Raw genomic sequence first — 15,682 nt, forward strand, 5'->3', positions numbered from 1 at the left:
AACTAATTTGCCCATCTTGAATTTTAAACAAAATTTTCTGATTTCAAATCCACCACTGCATATGTTGTTCAACAAATATATTTGATTAATATATTCATAAAACTAAGGAGAGAGATTTTTTTTATTACTTGCAAAGGCTTTATCTGCTTATTAATGCGTATGTTACAAATCACTTCTAGCTGCTGTTCTAAAAATCCAGCTTGAGTGATGAAAGTTCATGTTTCAAATCTCCTTTTTCTTGGCAACACAGGAAAAAGCAAAAATGTCCTTATTAAAAACAAAGTTTGCTGTAATTTTGTTATTCAGAAAGCTTTGCGGAAAACTAATCAGCAGAAGAATTACTGGACTGCTTTATTTTAAATTAGTCTAAGGAGTTCCCAGAGGCTTTTTAAAGTTGTGTGTGTTTTTTTTTGTTTTTTCAGAGCACACTGTGAATTCAGATGACTGAATAAATATTTACTGAGAATACATATATACATATAAAATACTTTTGTCTGCCCTTCAGAATAAAAATAACCTGTCAAGAGGACCTCATCCTCCAGGAAGCAGCCTCCACGACTAGCCTCTTTCCCTGCACCTCTATGAAGTTTTCATGTGGAAAATAACAGGGTGTCTTCATCTGTGTAAATAACGCTGCCATCAGCATCTCTGTCAGCACCAGGTAACACTGCTCAGATACATCTCATAAATCTTGCTGGGAATCACAGGAGAAACACTGAGCAGAAGTGCAGGTCCGTTGCTGATTTGGAACTGAAATGAAAGAACTGTGTGAACGTCAGTTCCAGCTGAGCTCCCTTCTCACAGGGAAGGCCAACCACTTCATGTGGGGCTTCATCAAACCCCTTCCAGTCCCTGCAGTTTTAAAACACATTTTTTGCCAGCTGTGTGCTAGCAGTTTGATAGCAAAAAATGTCGTACTGATGTTCCTGTTGTCATTTTACTGGTTGCCACCGACAGGAGAAAAGATATTGCCATCTGGATGTCTCTGTTGCTCAAGAGAACAAGCACTTTCTGCTTCCCCACTTTCGGAATTCTGACATGGCAAGTCATTTATTATTATATATATATATTTTAATTAGCCTTATTTAATAAATAATTTTGCTGGATTACTCTTTGCATTGTATTTTGTGACAGTTATATTCAATTTTGCAATGTGCTGTAATAGAAGTATTTGAATATAAAACTAAACATTTTAAAACATGAAACCATTACATAAATTTTAATTGCAACAGAAAAACTATTTCCTGCCTACACATTGTATTTGTTTAATGTCAGTTTCTCTTATTGTACCAATGAAATGCCATATTTGTATTTAGAATCTGAAATAGTGACAAAATCTTCTGAGGATCTAAAGCTAGCTAGCTGCTTTAGCAAAATAAAAGAATGCCTGTTGTGTTGCAGGTACAAAAATGAAACAGCTCACCAATTTACTAAAAATCTGCCCACAGACAATATTGCAGAGCCCAGCCTTAAGGAAACTTGCTTTTCTCACTCATGAAGAAATTGTCACCGCATCAAAGTCAGTGAGAAACATACACTGACTTCAATCGGGTGCACGGCTAAGAGATTTTCAGGACTTCCATTATGCTTTAAAATTAAGGTTATGCATATGCATTCATAAATTGGAAACCTTTAGCAGCAGGAAGGCTTAAACCAACAGTTGTAAGTGAAAAATCCAAAAAGAACATGCTGCAGTTTGAGATTAATACATTACTCACAAAAATATAATATTGATTTAAATGTGTTTGTTTTTTTCCCTAGCACGTCTAAATCTCAGATTTCTTCCACTGTCACAAAGCACTCCTAGAAATGCAGACAGAATCTGCTGACTGAACTAAAGGACAGCTTCTCAGAGTCAGAACCACTATTTGTTTTGAAACTACTCCTAAATGATTATTATCCACTTAAAAACATAAACAAACTTTAGCCTTGTAGCATCTCTACAATCATCCACAGTATAAAAACAGAGGTTTCTAGTTTCTGTATGTACTTACCAAAATAAAGGATTGTTTGTCTCTCAGTTTTGTTTGTAAATGTTTTATTAAAAAAAGCTTTTAATGCTATTAGTCAATACATGTGTAATAATACTTAATAAAGTATCACGTCGTAGTAGGTATTTTGGATTCAGGAATGTCATGGTTTTAACTAAATTTTCAGAGCTCTGTTCTGCTCCAGTCTCTTCTAAAATGTCATTTTTCCAGAATTTAAACAAACTCATTCTTTGTCAAGGTACGTCATCCTTAAGGCCTTGCAAACTTTTTAGAGTGATTGAACCAAAACAAAGAGAGAGCTAGGCTTTCTTGATCTGAAGACCACGTCGCTCTTGAGCTTAAAAAGGTACCTGCGGTTTTCAAGCAGTTAGTGGCAAATCAGCAAGAAAGAAATCAGAGGAGAAGAAGGGGCACTTGGAAATCAAGACAAGTAAAGTGCACTGTTATACTGTCCGAAATTGTATTAATCTGATCCAAAGAACCTATTGGACTGTGGATATTTAATACAATTTGGCTTGCATGGAACATACAATCACAATCGGACAGAAGGATTTTCTTTTTCTTCCTGAAGTCATCTACAGGATTTATTGAATTCAATTTTCAAGGGTGGCATACTGCAGCTCTTTGGATATAGATTGGTTTCTTAAGTCCACAAAAACATTGGAGAAGTGGGGAAAGGTGTGGAGGGTTGCAAGGTGTCCTTCTCTGTTTCGTTTAGATGCCAGTACTCTCCAGTTCCCCATCCTCCAGCCCTAATGCAGCGTGCGACCTAGAAATCATAAAGAGTTTCTCTTTATTTGTGTACTGTCTTTGCGTTTGCTGAGATTGCTCCCCCGTTTGTTCTCTGCTGGTAGCCTTGAGGGGGTCTGTCTTCTCAACTGCTTCTTCCTCACAGTCCTGGATTTTACTGGCTGGGATGTTGGCAACTGACTCCAAGGAGGTGCCAGCCTCCTCCAGGTGGCTGTAGCCCTTATTGCTGCTGGAAGGATCAGACTGGGAGCTCTGAGAGTCCGTCCTGGTGACGGCAGGGGGAGTGGAGGGGGGTGAACCCCCCAGATCCAGAGATTTGGAGTAGCTAGAAGATGCCTTTGCCAAGAGGCTGGAGTCCATGCCCCTGCTGACAGCTGGAGACCGAGGTGGCTCGGGGGAAAGGGGACGCCTAGCATCAGGCAAGCAGCTGGTGCTCTGCCGCCTCAGAACCAGCTTGTGCCTCCTTGTCCCGTAGCCTCCCTCGACGTGGCTGCTGCTAAGGTCAGTCAGGCTCAGCTCAAACTCCCCCCGTGGGATCTCCCGGGCCCCCCGCTCACCAGGGGGCCTCCGCCAGCCTCCCCCTCCGCCACTCTGCGCCAAGGGCAGAAGGGTGAAAGCACTCAGTGAAGAGCCAACGATGGAGCTGGCCGTGCTGCGCTGGCCCCAGCTCTCCGGTGGGCTGCAGGGTGGGCTGGTGAAGGTGCGGCCAGCAAGGGCTGCACGCTCCCGGTAGATGCTGTACACGGCCTCAGCCAGGCTGGGAGGCTGCGGTGGGGTGCAGAAGGAGGAACGCCGTGGCGAGGATGCCAGGTCAGGGGGAGAAAGGGAGGCACCCAGCCCTGGTGGCCAGGAGCTCTTGGCCAGCATGGCCGTGGCACCCAGGCCTTCACCACCAGGCTTTAGCTCCAGGCCCCGGGACTGCACGTAGTTGACAAAGCCGTTGAGAGGGGCTGAGGCCGGGGTGCCTCCGTCCTTTGCCCGCAGGCTGTGGGCATCGATAACAGTGGAGTAGAGGTCACGCAGGTTGATGATCTTGGTCTTCTTGTCACGGTTCTCGTGCAATACTGCATTGGCACAGATGAAGAGGAAGATGCCGATACCCATGATGAGGGGGCCCAGCACCTTCAGCTTGTCTGAATGCAGGTAGCTTGAGAAAAGACGGAAAAGGAAACCCACGGAGGCCTGGGGGGATGAGGAAGTGGGACGGGACTGTGGGAACCCCCGGGTGGCAGCAGTGGTGGAGGAGTTGGCTCTGGGGGGTGACTCCAGATGGATGTCTGCTTGTGCCCCTTCCTGGCTGCGGGAGCGGTTCCTGGGGGTGCCACCCTGCGGTGCCAGGTGTCTGCCCCCACTGACGCCACCTTCTCTGTATACCTGGCTGGGCTTGGGCCAGTAGCCCACCACCGCCAAGGCGATGCCCACTAGCAGTACCAGGATGCCACAGAGGGCGATGAGCCCCGAGAGGGAGCACAGCTTGAGCTTGCCTTTCACCACCACCACATCGTTCTTGCGTTTCTTCTTGGTCTTACGTTTGCGTTTGGGGGCTTGGCTTTGGGGTCGCAAGGGGTCCTGCTTCCTAGCTGAGATCCTCAGGAGACCTCCAGTGGCGATCATGGCTGGCTACCCAGAGCACTGCTCCCTACAGCCGCTCCAGCTCCTGCAGTAAAAAAAAGAGAAAAGGGTGAGGACTGAGGAAAGATCCACAGCAAAACAGCTGCCACTGTTTCCCATTTAACTTTCAACCTCCTGATAGCTAAAATCCCCAACAAATGGGACAGGGGATGGCACCAACAGGCTGATCTCCCTTGTCCACACAGCTCCTGTGTGTGATAGAGACTGGTAGACCCATGAGACAGTTAAGCAATCTGGGAAGGGATGCAACCATGTGCCCCACTAGACCCTTGGCAAACAGCTAATTAATTTATTTATACTTCAGGTAAATGATAGATGGGGTGGTACCTGCGGTGTAAACAAAAAAATGATCCTGCTGCTCTCAGAAGAAGCTTGCAAAGCACCAGGATTCAGAGGCAGCTACCAGCTTCCCTACCCTCGAGCCCCATTCCCATGGGGTCAGGTTGTGCTACATGGCGACTGTGGTTAGTGATGTCATGCAGGGACTGGATTTGAGGGGAGGAGGGAAATAAAAGCAGGAAGGCAATATATTTGATCTACGGATACCACTTATTTTATTACACTACTTGCATGTTGCTGTGGGGAAAGGGGAGGGTTAAACATATTGCTTTGCTTGCCTTTCCTAAATAAGTGGCAAAGGAATTACTGTGAAATGCACAAGGGAAACATTCGAATACCAGAAAGTGGTGCCCTGTCGAACTTTCTTCCTAGCCGTTTCCTTTGCATTCGATCTGCAACATTACAGAGATCCATCTCCTGCCTGTGGTTGGGGAGCATCAGGACGGCCGCCTGGTTTGGGAACATGTGCGATGCTCAAGGTAAGTGTTATGTAACCCTGGCCAGCTCCCCCCACCTCCAGAAAGGGGAGATGGGGGCTGGCAGGTACGAGATAGCATGTCACATCTTATTAAAGGAGGAGCGAACCCCTGTGAATCACCTGGGGGAAACAGCAAGGGTTGCTTGTAGAGAAACTGGCAGGGGACTAAACAGCTAGCATTTATGGCTTTCATTTCCCTGGACCATCAGGAGTCGTCTGCATGTCCCAGTGATCTGAGCTACAAAAGGCACCATGGAGGAACAATTCCTGCACCGTGGCAATTCTTTTTCCAGAGAATCCTCCTTCATGCTACCGAGAAGGTTCCCCTCCCCCCTTTCTCTTTTTAGCTGATTTTTTTTTTTTTTTTTTAGGGAGCAAAAGATAACAGCACCAAATATAATCTGGTTTATAAACTTCTATTCATTGCATTGAAAGATGATTAAGTAAGCACCTAAAAAAAAAAATACCGTGTCCCTCTTCAGCTTTTAAGTCTCATTTCTTTTCTATTCTATTCCCAGATTTGCCACGTATGCAATAATGTTGTGTCCCATTTACTCTGTTCGTATTTTCCCTGGAAAAGAAGGGTGTTGTTGGCGAGGACATTGTTAAATTACTCTCTGAGGTATTGCATACTCAAAACAAAGAGCAGAGACTTGCCTTCTCGTTCCTATCACTGAACTATTCACTTTGAAAAAAAACAAAAAGGGGGGAAAAAAGGCATTAGTTATTGGAGAGGAGTGTGATTACCGGGGCACGATTTGCTTTAATTGCCGGTTCGTTGATCCCATTCTTCCTAGTGCCCCACTAGACAGGCGCTTTTCTCCTCTACGACGACAAAACCAGATGGCAAGCGTTTCAGAGCAGCCTTTGCAAATCGGCAGCGCTCGGCACTTAGTTTTTTCCGATTTACAGAAAGAGCGTAGAGCATCCTACGACCCCCAGCCATTACCAGCGATCGCAACGCAGCGGAATAACCCAGGGCTCGGGGAGACATCCCGGGGCTACACACCGCATCGCTACGAACCGGCTGCGAGCTCCGGGCACCGGCAAAGCGCCGCCGGCTCCTCGCACGAGTCCCCGAGGACCGCTCGGTGCTTGGGCTGGGCGCTGCAGGGCTACCCCAGGGCCCCCCGGCAGCGCCCAGGGACAGTTTTAACGCCGAGCGAGGCGCTGCGTTGGCCGGGGACCGCTTTCAGTCCGGACTAGGGGCAGAAAGGGGAGGCTCTGCGGCGTTAAAGCGCTCCTGCTGCGAGACCACCTGCGCCCGGGGGGCTCCGGCGGAGAAACGGCAGGAGGAGGAGGGGGGGGACGCGCTCACTTACCGAGGAAGACCGGCGAGGAGTCCGCGGCCAGGCGGCCACCGCGGGGAAGAAACTTTCCGGCCCGAGCGGGCATCCCCGCGCGGCGCCCGCCCCGCCGCCACCGCCGCCGCCTCGCCGCCCCTCACGGCCCCGGGCGGGCGGGCGGCGGGGCCGAGGGGGAGCCCAGCGCTCGGCCCAGCCCCGCCGCCACCGCCGCCACCGCCGCCACCGCCGGCCGCCTCAGGGAGCTCGGCGGGAGCGCTGCCCCCTCGCCATGCCGCATCCTTCCCGCCGCGGGGCCGGCCCGGCCGAGCCGCCGCCTCCTCCTGCGCCGCCGCGGGGCTGCCGGCCGGCCTCGGGGCCGTTGCTAGGCGACGGAGCCGTGACACAGGGAAATGGCCGCACTCCGGCCGCCGCCGCCGCCCCCCCACCTGCGCACCTGCGCCCGCCCGCCGCGGCCCTGCCCTCGCACGCCCCGCCCCTAACGGGCACGCCCCGCCCCTAACGGACACGCCCCGCCCCTAACGGCCGCGCCCCCAACGGCCGCGCCCCGCCCCTAACGGCCCCTCCTCGCCCCCTCCTCCCCCCCCCCGCCATGTCGTGCGTGCCCGAGCTAGGCGCGCCCGCGGGATTAGATCGGCTCAGAGGGGTGTGTTTGTCCCAGTCCAACAGCCCAAGGTTCTGCCTCACCTCAGAGCCTTCACAGAACCAGAATCACAGAATATCCCCAGTTGGAAGGGACCCACAAGCACCATGGAGTCCAACTCCTGGCTCCACACAGGTCTGCCCAAACACTCAGACCACGGTTAAGAGCACAGTCCAAACACTTCTTAAACTCCATCAGGCTTGGTGCCCTGGCTACGTCCTGGGGAGCCTGTTCCAGTGGACAACCACCCTCTCAGTGAAGAACCTGTTCCTCAAATCCAGCCTGACCCTCCCCTGTTGCAGCTTGTTTCACTGCAAAGTGACCAGTTGGTCACTAAAGAGAATAAATTGGCACCTGCCCCTCCACTCCTCCTCATGAGGAAGCTGTAGACCGAGGTGTCTCCCCTCAGCCTCCTCTTTTCCAGGCTGAACAGGTCAAGTGACCTCAGCTGCTCCTCATACATCTTCCCCTCTAGGCCCTTCATCCTTCTGGGCTCTGTCATGTCTCTGTTTCAGAACATCATAGTGGGGTGGAAGTGGGAAGACTGCACTGGTGACATCCCAGTGACCTCGTGGCATGCTGTCCTGCCTTTGGTTGCAAAATACTTACTCTGAACAAGAGGGAGAGTGTGCATCTCAAGTGACAATACAGTGGTTTTGAAAGGAGAAGTGGCAAATACAGTAAGATCACAACTTCTTTTTCCCCTCAAGTTTGCAGGAATGACTAGGAAGTCAGCCAAGAAGCAGATGAGATGATGAGGAGAGTAATAAAGGAAGAAAGATGAAAGTCACAGCTAAGATGTGTCAGTGGTGTTACACTGGATCTCACATTTTCAGTAGAGACCAGGAAACAATATTCTCTTCTGAGCACCTTCTTGGAAATTCTGATTAAATTGAAGCCACATTAAGCTGTCGCATAAGTGAGATATAATCTTGCATGTCCCATCACACTGCTTCTCATATGTATAAGAAAAGACTGCTGTTGATTGCTTTAGTAGAGTCTTGTTAGAGGTCCACTGTGAGACTGAACGGCAAATCTTAGGCAGGTATCTCAATAAATTAGAAAACTCCTCCTGTAAAACTTGTGTTTGCTCCCAACATTCATTGCCTGTTTTGCAGTGGTGAATAGGCCAAACCCACCTTTTTTTGTACGTGGTTTGGGATTACTATTGAAGTTGGAGTGAGATCTAGCCCAGGCCAGAACAGCCCTCTTCTACCTCTGCTTGACCTCTTGCATGGGAAGACTATGCTGTGTGTAAAAACCTGCCAGAAACTGAGACAATTTTTATGGTTTAAAATAGTGCTGCTTTAAAAAAAAATAGTTCTAACTGAGGGTGGAAAAAAATGTAGGAGAGATTATGAATATTCAATTAAATTGTATATATTCCAGCCTCAACAATTCTGTGATTCTGTGAATTTTAATCCAGACTGTGCTATTGCGTGTCTTTCACCCCAACCATCAACACCTATTTTGAGAACAAACAAATCCTAAAGCTGCACATATGCATTTTAATCTCAGTTGAAGTCTGTCTCAGCAGAACCACTTGGGGCACATTTCTTTTAGTACATATATAACTTTTGGTTATGCAACAGGCTTGAAATTTAAGATTTACTATTTAAGAACTTCTTATAAAACTGTGCTTCGAACACTCTTGTTGAACGTGAGCCTTCTGACGTTCGGTAATTTGCTTTGTGTTCAGCCCAGACTATCAGAGAAATCCAAACATATCACATCTGTTTCCACTGGAGACCTGTATCCTATCAATAATGCAGCATCATCAGACTCTCCCTGAAAAGCTCCTGTGTTAGAGAAAGAGGGAGAATGAGAGTGAGTTTTTAAAGGGCAAAGAGCTCTTTTCCCTATCTGAGTCATATTTTCTATTTCTGTCAAACTAAACCATTCTATTTAGCTATCTTTTTTATACAACGGCCTTTCCATATTTTCATTGCTAACATTTTGAGTGATTAGGCTATCATCACATTCACGGTTTTCAAATTACTCCTAGCAAAATTTGCTGTAGGTGAGTCCAAATCCTGGGGAGAAAAAAAAAAATATATATATATGTTCTTGGATGAAAAGCTGCTGAAAATGTTGTTAGGCAGCAGCTAGCAATGCAGACTTAATTTGCTCTACATCATAAGGACCAGTTCTACAACGTCAGAGTGAATCCCTTAGAGCAAGTTACCATGCTGTGTTACATATCCTTATGTATCCTGCAGATTCTTCTTGTTGTTTTAACAAACACATTGGGAGCTTTAATGAAACATTTATTTTATTTTTAATTGACATGGATTGTGTGCTCCCAGGAGCAGAATGGTTGCAAAAGACAGCTTTCCTATCGGTCTGATTTACTAGTTGCCTGAGTTAATTTGTAACTCTCTCTGCAGTATTTGGATTGACTACTGAGCGCTTCTGGCAGGCTCAGCCCATGCCTTACCCTTATATAACTTTCTACGTGATGCTACTTATCATTAAACTGTGATGTACCTACATAATTATTAGGAATTGTAAAGAGGTTATTAGAACTGGATTTCCTTTCTCCATTCACCCCTCTTCTTCTCCTTGCCTTGCCTTTTGGTCTCCTCTCCTCTCCTCTCCTCTCCTCTCCTCTCCTCTCCTCTCCTCTCCTCTCCTCTCCTCTCCTCTCCTCTCCTCTCCTCTCCTCTCCTCTCCTCTCCTCTCCTCTCCTCTCCTCTCCTCTCCTCTCCTCTCCTCTCCTCTCCTCTCCTCTCCTCTCCTCTCCTCTCCTCTCCTCTCCTCTCCTCTCCTCTCCTCTCCTCTCCTCTCCTCTCCTCTCCTCTCCTCTGCTCTCCTCTCCTCTCCTCTCCTCTCCTCTCCTCTCCCTGTTTAAATATATAAAATCACTATTTTTTTAAGCATACACTTGTTTTTATTAGGTTGATTGAGCATAAGATGGTAACCTTCATGTGGTCCTTCTTGGAAAGTGCTTCAGTACAGCCATGCCATCAATTTTAGTGTATCCACTTGAATAAGTTCCACTCCAGGCTGGCTGGATATGTCAGCTCTAATGCAGGAGATTTGTAGCCAATTTAATATATCTCAGCCTTCAGCAGGCCTAAGGTCCAAAAATGATTCAAAGGACAACCTAAAGTACTTGGTGTACTTACATGAAATACTGTAGCATCTACGGGTTCCAGCCATGGTCCAGGAGTTCCTGGTGCAGAGAGCTTACAAAACCAAAACAGAGAGCAGGCCCTTACATGATATATGTGCAGTTTGGGCACCAGATGAAAAGGATTCTTTGAGGAGTGCTATTAAAAGCACAAGAGAGACACATATTGCACAGACTTCAGGTTTTCCTCGGTGATTTATCTTCACAATTTCTCAGACACAGAGAAGTCTTGAAAGGTCATTTCCACCTCAACTTCCATCCAGCTACCAAGCGGAATGGTTTCCAGTCATAACAGTGGCTCTAACCTGAAAGCACATTTTAATTTTAAATTGCCTTAGCTAATTTATTACATTAATAAAAATAAAAGCTGATGTACATTTCGTACATGTGCTTCAAAGTATTTTGAGCTACATGGCAAGGTTTTCTGAGTGTGTGTTGCTGGAGTTCATAGCCTTGTCCTATGCAATAGGTAGGAAGGTTCCAATAGCATCACTCACAGCCTGGGCACTGCTCTCAAAGTATGTTCCATCCTATGTTAGCCCAGATTTTTTATTTTAGTTTATTTTTTTCTATTAGTTTGTTTCCCATGTCAGTGGAGATTCTGATTTGATTAATGGTGCAGATTCTGGTATAATTAGTGAATATTTGATAACTGGATAACTGATGCAGAGGAGAAGAGCAGCACAGTGAAAGAATTACGAGAAATCATCCTCACTGAGAAAATACATGCTTGAAATCCTTACAGACCTACATCAAACATAGTGCATCCTCATTGTTTATTAGATTCATCTGGCTTATTTGATACATAGTAGAATCAGAGGCAACTTTTCTTTTCATCGTGCAGCAAGCCTGAGTCTAGATAATCCACTGAGAGTGAACAGCAATTTGCATGTCTGCTCTTCTTTCAAAATTAATTATAGCAGAGATACACGTTGCTGGGAACATTCATCAGGGTGAAGGAGATACAGGGACATGAGATCTGGTGATTGAAAGGTAAAAGGAATTAATATTTTAAGATGAACAAGCTTTTTTCAAAAAAAAAAAAAAGAATTACTAGTTTATCTCAATTCAGTTTTTATTGACAAATGAAATGTCTCTGAGTAGATTTTTATTTTTGAGACATTAATGACACTTGTCACTTTATAAATATGTATATTTTTAATTGACATCTTGCAGAAAGCTTGAAAATAGAGGAGACAATGTTAAACTCTCCTGGGTATGTTGTGACATGTTGCAGGAAATCTGTGATGGTCGCACCCTTGTGTTATGAACCATGCTCAGGGGCATATGCCACTCAATTGCTTTTAAATGTTCTGTGCATGGCTTCTCAGCTGGCTTAAAAAGAAGTAGGAACCATTCAGCCATGGTATTTGCTTTCACTTTTGATTTGTTGATGTGAAACAACTGCAAACACATACGCCTTTGTGCTATTATCCGTGGACACAAAAACACATCATAAAGGCTAGTCATGAATACTTCCCAAAGGAAAGACCAGTGCAATATTTCCTTCAAATCACTGAAATATATATATATTTATTTGGTGTTGTTTCCCCTTTGCTTACCCCATTGCTCTACAACATAAGCTCTTTGAAATGAGGTCCATTCCAAAATAACTTGACCCAAGCTGCAGTAAGATATCTGTCTACAACCATTTCATGATTAGCAGCTCCTTATTGTTTAAACATTTCTGTGACAAGTTGAGGGTTTATAGCAAATGCTCTGGCAGACATGAACATCTGTTTTATAAGACAAGTTTATAAAATAGCTTATTTCATCTTCAAACCTCAGAAATAGTATTTTGAATCAGTGGGACAGCACTTGTCCATGAGACAGATAACAAAAGTATAATGGACAGAGCATTGGAAAATGTCTTTATTGTCAGTGATATTAAAAATAAATTACTTGCATAGCAAAGCACTTGTTGTAGGAGGTGAACAGTAGAATATACCAGTAACATATGGGTCCCACTGTTTTTTTTTCTTTTTGTTTGTTTGTTTTTTCCCTTCCAGGCCAGTAGATGCTAGAGAGATTTTTACCCTTGGTAACTTAAAATTGTAGGTGTTCAAAAATAAACTTGATACCAGCATCTTTGCAGCTCTGTGTGGGGATTTTTCAACAAGGAGAGGGTGCCTGTGCCTTTTGTCTGCATTGCTCATTGCAAGTCCTGACATCAGAGAGTTCTGGCGATGGGATGGTCTCAGGGAGGAATTTTGGGCAGTTTGCCTCCTCCACACAGGGACAGGACATCCATGCAGCGCTGAAAGACCTGAACTAGTCAGCCACCATGAGCAGTCACAACAAGCAGGACTAGCTAGCAGATTTCTACATTTGTAATCATTTCACTGTTTCTCCATCTGTTTCTTGTACGCACCTGCTGCTTCCCAGCATATCTTCAGACTGCCGGGGAGCAGGGCTGTCTTTTCATTACACAAAATGCACAATGACTATGTTAGGTGGGGGAATTCCTGACTGGTCTGGTGAGACACTAGAACAATGCAATCAAGCATAATCACACTTGTAATTAATAATAAGATGATTTGAGGCAATCTGCATGAAAGCACAGTCTATCAGTCAGGAGAAAAAGACTGATTGTGTCTTTCCTATTAAAAGAAAGATTGTCACAGACCGGCACTTACTAAATACTTACATGCTTGTGCAGCTTGATAGGTGTCTTTGCCCTACATTATTAAGGGATTAACTTGGCATTTTATACATGGAAACTATTGCAGTATCCTTTTATGTGCTGTTGAGAGATTAACCCAGTTTTTGAACCTGTCTGTTTTCTGTTTGTTTTGTTGATTTATTTTTTTTTTCCTTTCCCCCATGACCAGTCACATTTTTTTTACTGTACACTGGACATCTAATCATCACGGTGAAAGGACCACAAGCTAATTGAGATTATTCATCCAGTAGCAATAGTTTTTATGGACTGTTAACACTATTTGTCAGAACACTGATGAATTGTGAAGGTCCTTAAAACTCCATGCTTCACTGCAATCACCTTCAGAGTGATGCAAGATCTGCTTAGAATCGAGGGTGAGATTTGCCCAAGATTTAATGACACATTTTGGCAACATAAAGGAAGCCAGAAAACATATGGAGACTCTGATGGAGGAACCCTTGGGTTGCCAGAAGACAACAGTCATCTTGTTTCTGACAGCTCTTCACAGTTTCTCCATGGGGAAAGGAAGTTGGGGTAAAGTCAAGAGCATATCTTGAATACTCTAGATACTGTTGCTAACCAGCGTAGGTGTGAACAGCCTACTTTCTTACTTCTGAGAGGAACTAAACCCTTTTCAGGCTGTGAGCAGCACCAAAATGAAATGTAGAATTATTTGAGCTCTGCCACACTCTGGATCCAAGTGTCAGGGTCAACGTGCTGATATTTTCTCTTCAGTCACACTTAAATTGTGTTTTAAATTATCTGAAATGAGAAACATAGCAAAGAATATTTTCATAGCAATATTAAAATAATGAAAATTGCTTTAAGTTGTAGAATGGTGATTTAATGGTGATCAGTAGGTACTAAATCTTAAAAATAGCCAGAAAAAAAAAAAATCAAAATATGAACTTGAACTCTTCAGTTAAATGACACTTAGGCACTCAGACCACAGGTCATTGTTTACTGAATACAATTAATAACATTTTACAAGGAGGACTTGATTGTTATTCCTTTGATATTCATGGCATATTGTACCTCTGTTTTGATTTTGAATGTTAATGTTGCAGCATTTACCTATGTTAGTCAAATGCCTCATATTACACTCATATTACACTAATCATTCTTAATCTGTTTTGTAACTTTAAGGGTATCAAGCTGTATAATAATAATAATAATAAAAAGTACAGCTTGCTAAATTGCTTTTCTACATTGATAGAAGTAAACTGAATTTGAAGAATTAGGTAGATCTGTGGAAACATCCTGGTTTTGCCCAAGTCACAGTATATTCTCAGCAGAAAGCCAATTGGTACAGTCTTTTCTCTACTGTAGAAAATGTTTCCCTGAAGAGTGAAACAGAATAAATGAAAAGGGATTCACAACATTATGTTTGCTTGCTGTTCCTTTGCTTTCATTACCAAATAATTATGTCTCCTTAAATTTAAGCAGGAAAAAAAAAAATAAGGGAGCCATTTAATTATGCAGGCTATAAGGATGTTGCTTGCTCTAATCTTTTCAACACTCCCACTGGGGTAGGCTATGACCTGGTTAATCTGTACATCTGAACCAAAGGCAATTAACTTGCTATGAAGTTTCACCAGAGACAATGAAACTAAAATCTGCCCTGCAGTTGCAGTGGGATTGGACATGTGAATAAAACAACTAGGCTTTGGCCCCAAATATCAAGCACTAACTCTACTGTTCATGGAGCAAAGAGCTTTGGGAATCTCTGTAAGCTTAGGCACTCCTAAAAAAAGCACAGATATCTTAAGCAGGAAGAAAATGCACACCTCATCTTGTGATGCAGAACATTGCTGATTTGCAGCCTATGTTTATATCTTTAGTTATTTTTAGGCAGTCATTTTGCTGAGTTTTATTTGTAGATGCTAATACATAATAAGGCAATTGTGCTCTAAAGCAATCAAAAAAGCACAACCTGATTTTTTTTTATATATATATTTTTCCTGAAATTTATTAGTGAGTAGATTGGCCTGTTCACCAGGAGGATGGGAAGGACCTTTTCATGTTCTTCTTTGTCCTTGCTTATTGGAGTATTTTGGGAGTGAAATGATACTTGTTATGTACAATGGTTACAAAGCCTCAACTCCTCCCTTTATTACACATTTTTTCCTTTGAATGCTTATTACTTGTGCATAGCCAGGAGTATGAGGATCACAGACACCTTAAATGCTATTTATTTAGCTTTAAACAGAGCCAATCAGAGCTTATGAAAATATTAAACATATTTCCAAATACAATTTGAAGGTATAAGTCAGGCAATGGCTAAATCTGTAACTGTCTCTATCACAGCTTCTGATAAGGACTCTACTACAGTCAGAGCATGCTCTTAAGCTCTTGGTTACCTTTACTGTTCCTAGGTGTCCTCACCACAAAAGGCTGGGTCAGTTCCTGAGGATATATTGCTCCACAAGTGGGTGGAATTTATCTCACCTAACTTTGGAAGGCTAAAACCTGTCTGCATCACTTCCAGAGTGTGACAGATCTAGTCTGCTGTAGGAGTGGCAGTTTGAATTATTTTCTGCAATTACCTGTTTCCTCCTATTGATTATAACAGTACCTTAAACACTAGATTTCTACGTTGATGTTTTTCACATTTCAGACTTTTCCATCTGTTTTTCTTCTGCTGCAGTATGAGACTTTCCATGAGGCATTTTTCTTAGCATCATCAGAGTTCAACAAAGTGCCAGATCTCAGATTCATGTTCCCCAGATTTCCATTCTGCATCCCATAAT

At 44.2% G+C, this 15,682-nt stretch overlaps 1 protein-coding gene across 2 annotated transcripts; it reads right to left on the bottom strand.

Moving 5' to 3' along the window:
* Window positions 1–394: 394 nt before the first annotated feature.
* Window positions 395–6,979, bottom strand: TMEM200C (transmembrane protein 200C). Of its 2 annotated transcripts, XM_068671581.1 has the most exons (3): window positions 6,513–6,979; window positions 5,051–5,162; window positions 395–4,398 (listed from the first exon to the last, which is right to left on the bottom strand). In XM_068671581.1, the coding sequence occupies exon 3, from the start codon at window positions 4,353–4,355 to the stop codon at window positions 2,706–2,708; it is 1,650 nt and encodes a 549-aa protein (XP_068527682.1). In that variant the 5' UTR covers window positions 4,356–4,398; window positions 5,051–5,162; window positions 6,513–6,979; the 3' UTR covers window positions 395–2,705. The 2 variants fall into 2 exon arrangements, with proteins under 2 accessions (XP_068527682.1, XP_068527681.1); XM_068671580.1 differs by lacking the exon at window positions 5,051–5,162.
* Between the last annotated feature and the right edge of the window lie 8,703 nt (window positions 6,980–15,682).

The sequence above is a fragment of the Anas acuta genome, chromosome 2 (genome assembly GCF_963932015.1).
Source record: "Anas acuta chromosome 2, bAnaAcu1.1, whole genome shotgun sequence".
Taxonomy (NCBI): Eukaryota; Metazoa; Chordata; class Aves; order Anseriformes; family Anatidae; genus Anas; species Anas acuta.